This window comes from Schistocerca gregaria, chromosome 10, assembly GCF_023897955.1.
Source record: "Schistocerca gregaria isolate iqSchGreg1 chromosome 10, iqSchGreg1.2, whole genome shotgun sequence".
In the NCBI taxonomy this organism is placed as follows: Eukaryota; Metazoa; Arthropoda; class Insecta; order Orthoptera; family Acrididae; genus Schistocerca; species Schistocerca gregaria.
This window is the reverse complement of record NC_064929.1, coordinates 214,895,379-214,911,148: the sequence shown is the minus strand read 5'-3', so window position 1 is coordinate 214,911,148 and position 15,770 is coordinate 214,895,379. Positions and strand designations below refer to the sequence as shown.

Genomic DNA, 15,770 nt, shown 5'->3' with positions numbered 1-15,770 from the left:
GTGATGCTATTTGGAGAGAGGCCAGAAACTTCGAAAGAGTGCGGCAGTCGATGATGAGATGTGTGAACGCGTGCACTGCATCCCACAGAGACCCCTTCTACATCTACATCTATACTTCGCAGGCCACCTGACGGTGTGTGGCGGAGGGTACCTTGAGTACCTCTATCGGTTCTCTTCTATTCCAGTCTCGTATTGTTCGTGGAAAGAAAGATTGTCGGTATGCCTCTATATGGGCTCTAATCTCTCTGATTTTATCCTCAGTCTCTTCGCGAGATATACGTAGGAGGGAGCAATACACTGCTAGACTCCTCGGTGAAGGTATGTTCTAAAAACTTCTACAAAAGCCCGTGCCGAGCTACTGAGCGTCTCCCCTGCACAGTCTTCCACTGGAGTTTATCTATCATTTTTGTAAAGCTTTCGCGATTACTAAATGATCCTGAAACGAAGCGCGCTGCTCTCCGTTGGATCTTCTCTATCTCTTCTATCAACCCTATCTGGTACGAATCCCTCACTGGTGAGCAGTATTCAAGCAGTGGGCGAACAAGAGTACTGTAACCTACTTTCTTTGTTTTCGGATTGCATTTCCTTAGGATTCTTCCAATGAATCTCAGTCTGGCATCTCCTTTAACGACGATTAATATTATATGGTCATTCCATTTCAAATCACTCCTAATGCGTACTCCCAGATAATTTATGGAATTAACTGCTTCCAGTTACTGACCTGCTATATTGTAGCTAAATGATAAGGGATCTTTCTTTCTATGGATTCGCAGCACATTACACTTGTCTACATTTAGATTCAATTGCCATTCCCTGCACCATTCGTCAATTATCTGCAGATCCTCCTGCATTTTAGTACAATTTTCCATTGTTACAAACTCTCGATATACCACAGCATCATCCGCAAAAAGCCTCAGCGAACTTCCGATGTCATCCACATGGTCATTTATGTATATCGTGAATAGCAATGGTCCTACGACACTCCCCTGCGGCACACCTTAAATCACTCTTACTTCTAAAGACTTCTCTCCATTGAGAATGACATGCTGCGTTCTGTTATCTAGCAACTCTTCAATCCAATCACACAGTTGGTCTGATAGTCCATATGCTCTTACTTTGTTCATTAAACGACTGTGGGGAATTGTATCGAACGCCTTGCGGAAACCTAGAAACACGGCATGTACCTGGGAACCCGTGTCTATGGCCCTCTGAGTCTCTTGGACGAATAGCGCGATCTGGGTTTCACACGATCGTGTTTTTCGAAACCCGTGCTGATTCCTACAGAGTAGATTTCTAGTCTACAGAAAAGTCATTATACTCGAACATAATACGTGTTCCAAAATTCTACAACTGGACATCTTTTGTGACATGGATGCGATGCAGCTCTGCACTGCGTTTGGTACGATTTTCTGTCATTCCATGCACGCTGTCCATTTCCGGACACATGTTTACACGACCTTTTGTCCTCCAAATCTAGTCACGAACACGTCACTGTAGTCTGCGGCTGTTGTTGTTGTTCACCTTGTATAAGAAAGGGAATAGGCATCCGACACGGTGGCCAAGCGGTTCTAGGCGCTTCAGTCCAGAACCGCGCGACTGCTACGGTCGCAGTTCGAATCCTGCCTCGGGCATGGATATGTGTGGTGTCCTTAGGTTAGTTAGGTTTAAGTAGTTCTAGGTTCTAGGGGATTGATGATCTCAGATGTTAAGTCCCATAGTGCTCAGAGTGATTTGAACCATTTTGAACCATCCGACACGTAGAGTTGCCAACTGGGACAAGATTGGTAGACGTGCTGACGGTGACTCACCAGACTCCGTTGAGGAACCTGACGAAGATGAGGAGTGGCAGCGAGGGCATGAGCGCCGCCACCACCGAGCACATGAAGTTGAGGGCCAGCGTCGTTAGCAGGACGAGGCGGCGGCCGCGTGTGTCCGCCACGAAGCCCCACCCGTGCGAGCTGACCATCATGCCTGCCGCACCAAGCACAGCGCACTGAGCTGTACCTACATGCAGACTGAAGAGACAGAGGAACTGGTACACCTGCCAAATAACATGCTGCGTCCCCACGAACACGTACAAGTGCCGCAAAACGACGTGGCATGGACTCGACTAATGTCTGAAATAGTGCTGGAGGGATCTGACACCACGAATCCTGCCCGGCCGTCCATAAATACGTACGAGTACGAGGGGGGTGCAGATCTCTTCTGAGCAGCACGTTGCAACGCATCCCAGATATGCTCAATAATGTTCATGTTTGGGGAGTTTCGTGACCAGAGGAAGTGTTTAATCTCAGAAGAGTGTTCCTAGAGCCACACTGTAGAAATTCTAGACGTGTGTGGTGTTGCATTGTCCTGCTAAAATTGCCCGTCGGAATGTATAATGGACACGAATGGATGCACGTGAGCAGACAGGATGCTTATGTACGTCTCACTTGTCTGAGTCGTATCTAGACGTATCAGGGGTCCCATATCACTCCAACTCCACCCACCCACACCGTTAGAAAGCGTCCATCACCTTGAACAGTCCCCTGCTGACATGCAGGGTCCATTGATTCGTATGGTTGTCTCCATACCCGTACACGTCCATCTGCTTTGAAACGAGACGTCCGAGCAGGCAACATGTTTCCAGTCATCAACAGTCCAATGTCGGTGTTGAAGGGCAAGGAAAGGCATAAAACTTTGCGTCGTAGTGGACCTTCGGCTCCAAAAGCCCATATCGATGATGTTTCGTTGAATGGTTCGCACGCTGACACTTCTTGATAGCGCAGCATTGAAATCTCCAGCAGTTTGCGGAAGGGTTGCACTTCTGTCTCATTGAAAGATTCTCTTCACTCGTCGTTGGTCCCGTTTTTGCAGGATGTGTTTCCGACCGCAGCGATGTCGGAGATTCGATGTTTTACCGTATTCCTTATATTCACGGAACACTAGTAAAAATGTCGTACGGGAAAATCCTCACTTAATCGCTAGCTCGGAGATGCTGTGTCCCATCGCCCATACGCAGACTATACGACAACGTTCAAACTCACTTAAATATTGGTAACCTACCATTGTAGCAGCAGTAACCCATGTGACAACCACTCGAGACACTTGTTGTCTTACAAAGGCGCTGCCAAGTGGTAGCGCTGTACTCTGCTTGTTTACATATCTCTGTATACGAAAACGAATGCCTATACCAGTTCCTTTGGCGCTTCAGTGTATATTTCCTTTCAAATAATCGAGCAACCATTCATAGATACTCAAATCCTTAACTCACACTGTAAATTGAAATGTAAAACATATTCTGTGTGAACCACAGCATTCTCTTAAATAAATTAGAGTATTATGGTGTCACCAGCAATGCTGCGAAATGTTTGAGTCTTACCTAACTAACGGGAAACAAAGGGTGTCGTTGCAAATTACCTGTGCAGTAAGCAGTCAATCTTCGTGTGATGGGGAATTAATTACATGTGCCGCTTTCAAAGGAAAGAATCAAGTCAGATAGAACATAATAATAAATGAGAAAATTTTGGGATAGATATCCCATTTTAGTTGTCTAGGATGTGATATTAGTTTTAACTATGACAAAGACACTGGGAATAAGGTTAATAGATATCAAACTTTTGCGGAATTACTGGAAGACTTTTGGGAAGAAAAACAAGAAAGGAAACACAAATGAAGTTCTACAATGTTATGGCTGTACCTACTGTTGTATATAGTTCCAAGTCGTGCACACGGACAGCAGAAAATAAAAAAAATGTACACAAGTAGCAGAGATGAAATTTTATGAGATATGTAAGACGCTGTAATAAAATGAGGAATGAAGCAATATCTTTTCAATTAATGACAAGATAGGAGAGAATAGAATGAAATGGAAGGATACTATTGACAGAATGACAGACACCAGATATCCAACGAAGATGATGAGTTATCGACCGACTGGAAGGAGAGAGCTAGGTAAGACGTGGGTGGGTGGATGGACGCGTGGATGGATGGATGAATGATAGAGACCGGAACAGGTGATTTCAGCACCTAATTCTTGGAAGGAGATGATGATGATGATGATGAATTGTCTAGCAAAATAGCTGCACAGTCACACCCCCTGTAGTATCATAGTACCAACGTCCCTCGGGGATAGGTATTTACGACATTTCAGATTGCACCGCGCTTTACCTATGTAGATGGTTCCGCCGAGGAAGCCCTTCTCGAATGACGTCATGTCGAAGTCGCACTGCGCCGCCGGCGTGACGTAGGCGGCAGCCAGAGACTCGAAGATCATCGAGATGAGGCAGAAGCCGCAGACGGCCAGCAGCGCGTAGTGGAAGCGGCCCTGACCTGCCGACACACACACACACACATTTGGACTTTATGCAGAAATATTCATACAAATAGCTGCAGCAAATAATGAAGAACTCATTATACGTGTCTGAATGGTATTTCCTCCATTTGATTGTACAACAACTTTATTACATATTACTATCATAATTTTGGCCTTAAGCGATTATGAAGTAAAACTATGTTGGGTATAATTGGACTTTGTAAAGTGATGTCGAATGAAACACCTTTCAGCCTTCTAGTTCCCAAACTTACACACATCCAAAAAAGTTTTGCATCACCCCGCTTCCCAGAACTCCTGAAGGTAGACGTTGACTGTGGATATTGTATCACAGACACAGTCCCTTCGAATGTTCAGAGATGTCACTAAACCAGCCCAAAGATGTAAACAACCATGCATGAGCAGTGTCTATCAGACGGATGGGGTCCGACAGCGTATCAGTTCCAGTCATTCCACCAGGAAGGAGGTACACGGATCGCGTTGTCTGTAGTTTAACCACGCCTAGACGGTCAATACCGTGGTTCGATCGCGTCCGCATTGTTACTTTGTGCCAGGAAGGGCTCTCGACAAGGGAAGTGTCCAGGCTTCTCGGATTGAACCAAAGCGATGTTGTTCGTACATGGAGGACAGTAACTGTCGATAACATGCCTCGCTCAGGCCGCCCAAGGACTACTACTGCAGTGGATGACCGCTACCTACGGATTATGGCTCGGAGGAATCCTGACAGCAAAGCCACCATGTGGAATAATGCTTTTAGTGCAGCCACAGGACGTCGCGTTGCGACTCCAACTGTGCGCAATAGGCTGCCTGATGCGCAAACTTCACTCCCGACGTCCATGGCGAGGTCCATCTTTGGAAGCAAGACACCATGCAGCGCGGTACAGATGGGCCCAACAACATGCCGAATGGACCGCTCAGGATTTGCATCACGTTCTCTTCACCGATGAGTGTCGCATGTGCCTTCAACCAGACAATCGTCGGGGGTCGTGTTTGGAGGCAACCCGGTCAGTCTGAACGCTTTAGACACACTGTCCAGCGAGTGCAGCAAGGTGGAGGTTCCCTCGTGTTCTGCGGTGGCATTATGCGTGGCCGATGTACGCCGCTGGTGGTAATGGGAGGCGCGGTAACGGCTGTACGATACGCGAATGACATCCTCGGTCCGACAGTGCAACCGTTTCGGCAGCATATTGGCAAGGCATTCGTCTTCATAGACGACAATTTGTGCCCCCATCGTGCACATCTTATGAATGACTTCCTTCCGGATAACGACATGCCTGGGATAAATTCAAAAGGGCTGCTTATGGAGGACATGACTCACCAAGCACTCTGAGGGATCTACGCCGAATCACAGTTGAGGAGTGGCACAATCTGGATCAACAGTGCCTTAATGAACTTGTGGATAGTATGCCATGACGGATAAAGGCATGCATCAATGGAAGACGACGTGCTACTGTGTATTAGAGGTACCGGTGTGTACAGCAGGCTGGACTACCACCTCTGCAGGTCTCGCTGTACAGTAGTACAACATGCAACGCTGGTTTTCATGAGCAATATAAAGGGCGGAAATGATGCTTGTGTTGATCTCTATTCCAATTTTCTGTACAGGTTCCGTAACTCTCGGAACCGAGGTGATGCAAACCTTTCTTTGATGTCTGTATTTTACTTGGTGACCAGTTTCGGCGAAGCACTACACCGTCTCCAAGCCCCCGACCGACGTTTAGGAAGATTCCACCTCTGTTCTCATCAAAACAGGGGCCAGCAATAGTGGTATTATTAGATTTCTGCTTGCTGTAGCGATACCTTCAAGAACAAAATCAAATAAATACATGGCACAGAAGCGGCAAACATTTTCTCCAGCCAGGGAGCAATTGAACTAGACACTGAGCACCAATGCAGTAGTTACGTGTTTAGTGCATTACACGTATCTACGATAATAACAGCATCAGTTAATATAGTTTTCCATCTTAATCGATTAGAATGTACACTGGCCGACCAAAAAAAAAAAAAAAAAAAAAAAAAAAAAAAAAAAAAAAAAAAAAAAAAAAAGCAGTAAAAGATTCTGAAAGGGGGGGGGGACGGAAGGCTTTTATAGTACGTGTGTGGATTACCTTCATGGAAATAGTGCCCCATTGCCGCCATATTTTCCCCTACTGTAGTCTCTTCTGTGACTTATAACCATAACTTCATGAAGCTCAACCTGGCACGTACACAAGTTTGTTTTGGCTTGTTTCTGGCCCATCAGGTCAAGTATACTAATCTTGAATATTGACTATTTTATATGGCCAGTATTTCCGGCTGTTACAGATTAGATGTAGACTGCTCATAAGTTCATTCATGACCATTTGTGTGCTAAGTCAATAGGATGTTCATGCGTTGTAACTATAGCTAAGCAAATGCTTAACCTTTACGTCTTAGAAATTATGCACCTAGACATAATAATGACGATGTTGGCATTCTAATGTCCTTCCCACACCCATGTTCTTATTAGGTGATTAAACTTTGCGCTTAAGCACAATATTGTCCTAGACAGGTCACACATTGTAAACACGTGATGTCCTTTTCATATCAAGATCAAAGAATAATCAATAAATGTTAAGACAGTAGTTCCAAATACGTTCTGCACAGGTTAATATATACGCCCTTTTCCTCACTTGCACCTTTATTTTATTTCATTTTTTGGTAAATTCTAATTTAAGAGTTAGGTTGCGTCTTGCCCCAAAAAGTACACATCACACAGTTTATGCGCAGGCGCGAAGTAATGCGTCCGCTTAGACAGGCGTCATGATGTTACTGTCAGTTGCAGCACAACACTCGTGGCTGCCGCATCGCGGTCGGGAAGTGGGGCTGAGGCAGCTTCAGTTAAGTTTTTAAAATATGACGACACTTGGTGTATTTGTATTTTTAGTTTGACAATGTCCATTATGGACAAACATTAGTAAGTGTAATTCTGAAGAAGGTTGGGTTATCCCAATTGAAACCTAGGTAAATCTAGGTAACTCCGCAACTGAGGCTGTTAATTTTGAATTTAAAGAGTGAAGTGTTCGAGATAGGCGCCGTGGGGTGGTATTGGTTAAATTAATTTATCCATAGTTAAGTGCACCAGCAGAATTTTCTGCCTTGTGGCCGATAGTGTTCTGGTTACCTGCCCTGTCCGCTAACGTAAGTTTTAGGCGGTGTTTTTTCCTCACCGGTTGTTACTGCCAAACATGGTGTGTAGTTTTGGCAGCTCAGTTCACATACGCGTTTGTTTTGGGAAAGTGATACTTATAATTTATTTTTTTTTTTTTGGGGGGGGGGGGCTTGAATTCTCGTGTAGTCCGTTGTGGCAAGCAAGTGTTTGGTCGGTCGGTCGGTCCGTGACTGTCCCTTGGTTGGGTTCGGACGAATCGAGTGTAGCTGGGCTCACCGCTTGTCTCGCCTAAGTGAACGAGGGCAGACCGTTCCCTTGGAGGCTCCTGAGTGCTGTTCCCGTAATTATTCTTTGGCAGTGTTAATGTTGTTGCAGTTTATTTTAAAAGGTTTTTGGGGCTTTACTGTATTTTATATTTTCAATTGGGCAAAGTTAATTGAGGGCCTTCAGCCCTGGAAACATGTTCACAGAGAGTCCAAACGTTATTGCCTTCATCTCTTGAAAGGTTATTGTAATTTGCTCTGAAAGATTTTACAAGTTATTGTGGGCCCTCTGCCGTTGGTGTTGCAAAAAGGAAATATGTAAACTTAATGCATTGTTTTGCCGGCTGTATTTCCTTAATTTTTAGGATTTAACCTTGCGACCTTCAGCCATCCTATTGCGTTTGTTCATCTCTTTCTGTGCACCTTGCGAGCCATCAGCCCTTTTAGCATTTTAAAACGTTGTGGCCTTCTGCCTTCAGTAATCATCACAGTGTATTTGGAATTTTGAAGATTTATCCGGCGGCCTTCAGCCGCTCTGCATGCTGATCTCATGTATGTATAGATCTTATTCGTAAATTTAACTGAGTGCGATGCGTTTTTAAAATTGAACTTATTCTAAAGTATCTGTTTGGAGGCCTTCAGCCGAGAGGCAAATATAATTCTTTGAAAAGTGTATTTGTGAACTAAATGATAATAAATTGCAATTGTGAAATGAATCCGACCGCAACTCCCTTGGTCCTTACTACAGCCCTTATTACCTGTTAGCCTTGCGTGATGTAGCGAGCGTTTCAATACTTGCAAAGAACTTGGCAGTGTGGGTCAGCTTATCAGGTATGACGTTGCAGCTGCTCGGGCCTGGATGTATGCCCTGATTCGGTTAGGACGGCTGTCACAGATCCGCCGTGTCCGCTCCCGAGGTAAGCCGGCGCACAGCTGCCGTCGATCTCGCTGGTCACTGGCATTGGGACGGAGTTGTCGTCCGAGTCGCTCCTCCTCGTGTTTTTCCATTGCAAACAGGTGTCGCTATGTAGTTAGCCGTAGCAGAACTTGAACATCACACACACAGTTCCTAGAGACGCGTTCACTTATGTGGACGTGAATTGTCCTGTTGGAAGATGTCATTATTGAGTGCGACATGGGAGGTAACACATAAGGACACAGAATGCCCGTGATGTGCCGTTAGAGCTCCCTCCGCACTACCAGTCGTAACCTGACGTAACACCGCACTGTCTCTCCCAGCGTCACCCGTGCCCGTCCAGGGCAGTTAAGAAGCGCAGTTCGTCGCTGAGCACAGTGCGACCTCATTTATCAGTAGTCGATGCATCGCGCTCACGCCCCCCCCCCTCCCCCCTGGAAACGCAGCCTCTTATAATATAGCCTATGTTGTGGTGGGACGGTAATTGCCTGTTACGGCTGCTGATAGTTTTTGCGGTCAGACGTGGAAGAAGACTCAGCCTTTTCCATGCAGTCCAACATCGAGTCACCGTCACATGCGAACGCTTCAAGGCAGTGACCGATTCCAATATCTGGTTAAATGGGGACCAACACTGATGCCCCTTTCAAACCCTGTCACGTCGTGATTTCGCTCTCCCACACTAGCACACAGTGGCTGCCTGTCCTGCACAATGATCATGCAACGTGTGACGCTGTTCACAACACTCAAAACACCCACCACGCCTGGTAGTGACACTAAATACTACTCATTCACATACCCGCTGATCTACATCTACGTCTACATCTACATTTATACTCCGCAAGCAACCCAACGGTGTGTGGCGGAGGGCACTTTACGTGCCACTGTCATTACCTCCCTTTCCTCTTCCAGTCGCGTATGGTTCGCGGGAAGAACGACTGCCGGAAAGTCTCCGTGCGCGCTCGAATTTTACATTCGTGGTCTCCTCCGGAGATATCAGTAGGGGGAAGCAATATATTCGATACCTCATCCAGAAACGGACCCTCTCGAAACCTGGACAGCAAGCTACACCGTGATGCAGAGCGCCTCTCTTGCACAGTCTGCCACTTCTGCTAAACATCTTCGTAACGCTATCACGCTTACCAAACAACCATATGACAGAGCGCGCCGCTCTTCTTTCGATATTCTCTATCTCCTCTGTCAAGCTACACCGCGATGCAGAGCGCCTCTCTTGCACAGTCTTCCACTTCTGCTAAACATCTTCGTAACGCTATCACGCTTACCAAACAACCATATGACAGAGCGCGCCGCTCTTCTTTCGATATTCTCTATCTCCTCTGTCAACCCGACCTGGTACGGATCCCACACTGATGAGCAATACTCAAGTATAGGTCGAACGAGTGTTTTGTAAGCCACCTCCTTTGTTGATAGACTACATTTTCTAAGGACTCTCCCAATGAATCTCAGCCTGGCACCTGCCTTACCAACAATTAATTGTATATGATCATTCCACTTCAAATCGTTCCGCACGCATACTTCCAGATATTTTACAGAAGTAACTGCTACCAGTGTTCGTTCCGCTATCATATAATCATACAATAAAGGATCATTCTTTCTATGTATTCACAATACATTACATTTGTCTGTGTTAAGTGTCAGTTGCCACTCCCTGCACCAAGTGCCTATCTGCTGCAAATCTTCCTGCATTTCGCTACAATTTTCTAATGCTGCAACGTCTCTGTATATTACAGCATCATCCGCGAAAAGCCGCATGGAACTTCCGACACTATCTGGCGTGTACACATACGAAGCTACTTTGTCATCAGAACACATCGTGTGGAAGTTTCACGTTATTGTCAGGCAGTGTATCTAGAGGGAGTTCCAGATAAGTTTTTTTCTCTAACATGTAAAATAATTAGTTAAAGTAAGAGTTACACGGAGGTGACAAAAATTATGGGAAAGAACCTAATATCGCGTCGGACTCATTTTGCTCGGTGTAGTGCAGTATCTCCACGTGACACGGAGTCAGCAAGGCGTTGGAAGTCACCTGCAGAAATATTGAGCGCTGGAGCCTGTGTAGCCGCCCAGAATTGCGAAAGTGTCACCAGTTCAGCATCTTGTGCACGAGTTGACCGCTCGATTACGTCCGATCAATGTTCGATGGGACTCATTTTGGGTGATCTGGGTGGGCAAATCAGGGCGACAGTGACTGTGAGTGGCGCTGTAGGTTTCTCGAGGCGAACCACACTGCTTGGCTGTAACGTTTCTTCGAGATGAATAAAAAGCAGAGTAATGCTTCATGAGTTTCGAACTCCATACCGTTGCTAATTAATTACACTGACTGACTAAGGTTTGAGCAACAACAACGACTTAACTTTTGAAGCGACATTTTGAAAACCTTTTGAAACCACATAATCAGGCAAATAATAGTGAATTTTAGTTCTCTGAGCTGGTGCGTTTCTGGCGCCAGTTGCCATCCATTCTCATTTTCATCTTTGAGGCCGGCCGCTGTGACCTAGCGGTTCCAGGCGCTTCGGTCCGGAACCGCGCTGCTGCTACGGTCGCAGGTTCGAATCCTGCCTCGGGCATGGACGTGTGTGATGTCCTCAAATTAATTACGATTAACTTGTTCTAAGTCTAAGGGATTAATGACCTCAGATGTTAAGTCCCACAGTGCTTAGAGCCATTTGAAGCATCATCTTTGAGTCGACTTCGATGTCGATTGCTCTTCTTCGTATCCTTGGCGGCGGCCGTTTAACTGCAGCGCGTGCGTTCTCCTGGGACTCTTGTAGGGGGAGCCGCGGCGTGAGGTGCAGTGACGTGGGACTGTGCACGTGGGCAGCACGCGGAGAGGCCGAGCCGGCAAGACGAAGGAGCGTGGGCGGCCGCTGCGGCGTGTCGAGTAGTGCAACGCCGGTCCATTGCCCGTGGTCATTTGCTTCTGCTAGAGGTCGGAAGGACAAGCTCCTTCGAGTCTGTTACAAGCCACACATGGCGAATGAGTTGGACTCGTCTAGTTGCTTCGGTGCGTGGCGTGCACCTTAACTGAACATGCCAGTGTACCAAAAAAGTTTTTGGAGTTGTTCTAGTTGTTTATCACGCAATTCGGTGTCGCGACTTGACACTTGATGGCAGTTAAGGAAGTGTGGCTACGTCCAACAAACCGACGCGAAGCATGGCTAAACACGTAGCTAGGAGTCCAACGACTAGTGCGTAAGTCGGTGTCTGGCGTTCCAAGCCATGCCGAGATTCTACCTGAAGCGTCTTAACAAATCTCTATTTGCAATGCGAATTGTGTCAGACATAGGGGATATAAAAATGAAAAAGCTGGCATACTATGCTCACTTTCATTCCATAATGTCATATGGGATTATTTTTTGGGGCAATTAATCAAGCCAAGCTAAAGTTTTCCGGGCACAAAAACGTGCAGTAAGAGTTATATGTGGTGTGAACTCAAGAACATCTTGCAGAAGCCTGTTGAGAGAACTAGGGATACTAACTACTGCTTCCCAATATGTTTATTCCTTAATGAAATTTGTCATTAAAAATATATCACTTTTTCAAACCAACAGCTCAATTCATGGAATCAATACTAGAAACAAGAATAATCTTCATACGGATTTAAAGTCACTTAGTCTTGTACGAAAAGGTGTGTATTATTCAGGAACACACATTTTCAGTAACTTGCCAGCAGCCATAAAAAGCTTAACAACCAGTGATATTCAGTTTAAGAGAAACCTAAAGGAATTATTGGTGGCCAATTACTTCTACTCTATTGATGAATTCTCAGTAGAAACAAAATATAACTTATGCACAGTTTCAGTGCAGTAATGTGTTCATTGTAATTAAATGTGTGTGTGTGTGTGTGTGTGTGTGTGTGTGTGTGTGTGTGTGTGTGTGTAAGTGCAATCTAACTTCTGCACCAGTTCAGTGCAGCAATGTGTTCATTGTAAATAAGTATTTAGTAGTTGTATTACATGTTTATTACCTTATAAATAAGTAAAAAATTATTTTAAATTCACTGCATTAGTATTTGTAAAATGATTCTTTCATATAGCCTTCATTAAAAAATGACGACCATTCCACTTGGGTCCTGTGGAATCGTACATTAGCTTGTTTGTTTGAGTTTTAAATATTTGTTTATGTATTGTTGTTTTTCTAACATGTTCTACATCCTGGAGGACTTCCTCACTACGGATCAATTTGAATGAAAGTAAATCTAATCTAATTGTAGTTTGGCTTTCAAATGTGTGCCGATATAATTCTTGCCATTTTTCTTCAGGACGTTATTTCAGTGGTTCTTTTGCGAAGTGGCTAATCAAAGTTTAAGGGCCGTGACTGGTTAGGTAACTCACGAAGGCTGATTTCATTGAAAGTATTGACACTTGTTCTGTACACAAGATTGTGTATCTCATGCCTCAGAATATTGTCCACCGCTGATGTGTATGTGTTGCAGATAATTGGCAGTGGTCGACGCGAGCAAAATGGGAGCACATCGGGTTACGTTATTACTGTGTTGTGATTTCGTCCTTCCCGTGAAGAGTTATGGTGTCTGAAGTTCAATTGCAGTGCAAAGTTGAGTACATTTCTGTTTCATTTGCTGTCTCGTGGATCTCTTGCATTGATTAAAATCCTTTGCTGTGCTCGCGTCTATCACTACTTCACACGCAGTACTGAAGCGGCCTCATTTTAGGGGCTATTGTCATATGGTCATGTTTTAGTAGTAATGATTTTAACAACATTGTTGATTAATCAACTGAGTTAAGTAAACTTGAAAATTTGTTTGGTCACTTCAAAGCACCTCCTAGGTCGTGGAAGAGATTTTTATTGTAATGAAGCTTTTAGTAATAGTGTTTCGTTTAGGAAAGTTGGCTAGCCAAATTTTACAGGATCTGTGTTCTGGCACTTAATGTATTCTTTAGCTGATTGGAAGTAATTAGTTCTGACAGGAATGATGTGGATATTAGTTCCATCTAAGTAATGAAGTTTATCTGAGTTAGTTTAACTAGTTATATTCAGTTTTCAACTTTTTACGGGTCTTTTTCTAGTTAAAGAAATTTGTTTGTCATTTATCCAAGTGATCTGGCTTCATAAGGCAATCAACTTTATAACTGTGATAGTGATTTGATAGTGCTTTATGACTGAATAAAGAAGTGTGTGGCAAATACAACGGATTCCTATTGTAATTTCGGTGTGTCCTTATGACCTTCACCCCATCCTCATTTAATGACATTAATATTTGTGCGTTTTTGGCAGTTTTCTGTTTCCATGTCTTGGCCGTCCTATTCTAGTTGTGGCAGAATGTTTTGCTGTAGCTTTGAAGTGTTTGAAGTTTTTACTGAAGTAATACTGCAAGGGAATTTTAAATATGTGGGAAAACAAAGATTCTAGTACATGCCTGTAGAGACGACGCTGTGAGGTGGCACTCGGGTAAGAGGTAACGCGGTTCCCATCCTGGGAGCCGGTGAAATTTTCACCGCCAGCAAGGGGAGGAGACGTAGTGGCGCAAAGTGCCCGATCACCTGACTTCGGGCCAACGTCCTGGTTTACATTCCTGACGTCTCGACATTGTGTCGTGACGTGAGGGCACGTGGCAGTGTTGACGGTGATTCATACGTCAGATGGGGACGTCATCAGACGACAACACCAGCGTCATCCAGAAACAGCATTAAACAGTCTCTGTATTGACGGACCAAGCGCAACAGCCATGGAACTCCATCCCGCAAATTGACATCCGGCACCAGTACAGCACAATGAATGCCCGTTTTTGCATGCTTGCATACAACTTTCTAGCAGTTACACCCTTAATTAATGTGCCAGCATTTCGCATTTTCAATGGCTTACCTCGAGCTTTCGTTTAACGGTGATCTAGCGATGTTAATCACTTAAATATGTTTTATAGACAACTATAATCCTGAAATTTCATTTCTCTACATTGATTATTTTTGGTTTTGCTATTTTTTTCGTCAATGAGTTTGTAATAAGGAGTTCAGTTTTACGACTATCACTATGATCAACGAGCTAGTTAAGTGAGACAGTAAACGTCCCGTGAACTCCCCCGTAATTGGCGACCCTTGCATTCTTCAGAAAGATAACGCCAATTCTCTCAAGACAGGGTTACTGCGTTGGTTAAAGGATTCCTTCGCGGCTCAGATAGCGCTGCCAGATGACGAGGTGTGCTGGGATCGTCTCGCTCGCCCGCTGTCTTATTACTGGGGTCACGGAGCATCGCTCGACTTTCGCCGCAAGGCTGTCTGCCAACTGGCGGCGTTGTCATAAGGAAAGGAAAGCGCAGGAGAAGCGAAGCAGACGACGCGGCAAGTGAACTGGGATCCATTTATTTATCGTGTGGCTGCACAAAAAAAAAAGCTAATGCTTGAGTTCGTAGCGGTTTTATTTCACTTGTTGGCATTCAGACTGCTATGAGTTTATTTATTTTTCAACTGTCGTTTTTATTTGTAGTTCAGTGTCGCTATTTGAGTTTGGTTCAAATGGCTCTGAGCACTATGGGACTTAAATTCTGAGGTCATCAGTCCCCTACAACTCAGAACTACTTAAACCTAACTAAACTAAGAACATCACACACATCCATGCCCGAGGCAGTATTCGAAACTGTGACCTTAGCGGTCCCGCGGTTGCAGACTGTAGCGCCTACAACCTCTCGGTCACCCCCGCCGGCTGCACCATCTCCGCCGGTGCTATTTTCTGTGCGTTTCTTTGTACCCATCATTGTGTATCATGACAGATTTGCTCCACACACGCAGTATTTCGCACACGATATTTTTCCTGATAAAGCCAGAGCCATTTGAACCATTTGATACAGTGCATAAATAAGTTGCCTTGATCGCTGCATAGGCAAGTGATGTGTGTATTGGGATTAAAAAAAAAGTAAGGGCAAACAGTACAGGTATATATTTCAATATTTTTGGAGAGATGCCTAGCAGTAAAATAAATACTTTTAGATTAAATTCTATTGATTTAAGACCTTTTCAGACCAGCTTTGTTATGCAAGATACTGAGGAATGGTCTTCTTGTTAGGCAGTCGATGAAAATGAGATTGTTTCGGTGCATGAGTATGAATGCTGAGAGAATGTGTGTCTGAACTGGTAGGTTAATAGAGGACGTATAGTATGGACGACATCGTAAACCGAT

General features: G+C 44.7%; 1 protein-coding gene across 3 annotated transcripts in view; it reads right to left on the bottom strand.

Moving 5' to 3' along the window:
• The window catches only part of LOC126293693 (synaptic vesicle glycoprotein 2A-like), a 124,953-nt gene that overhangs the window by 68,954 nt on the left and 40,229 nt on the right, over positions 1 to 15,770 (bottom strand). For 2 of the 3 annotated variants that reach the window (XR_007552343.1, XM_049986995.1), the window contains exons 3-4: positions 4,150 to 4,311; positions 1,809 to 1,971 (exon numbers count right to left, since the gene is read on the bottom strand). Coding sequence is in view for 2 of the 3 variants with exons in the window: in XM_049986995.1 (XP_049842952.1) it covers positions 1,809 to 1,971; positions 4,150 to 4,311 (325 nt within the window). In the remaining variant the exon portion in view is untranslated. The remainder of the gene's footprint in view (positions 1 to 1,808; positions 1,972 to 4,149; positions 4,312 to 15,770) is intronic. The other variant, XM_049986996.1, reaches the window with a different exon arrangement.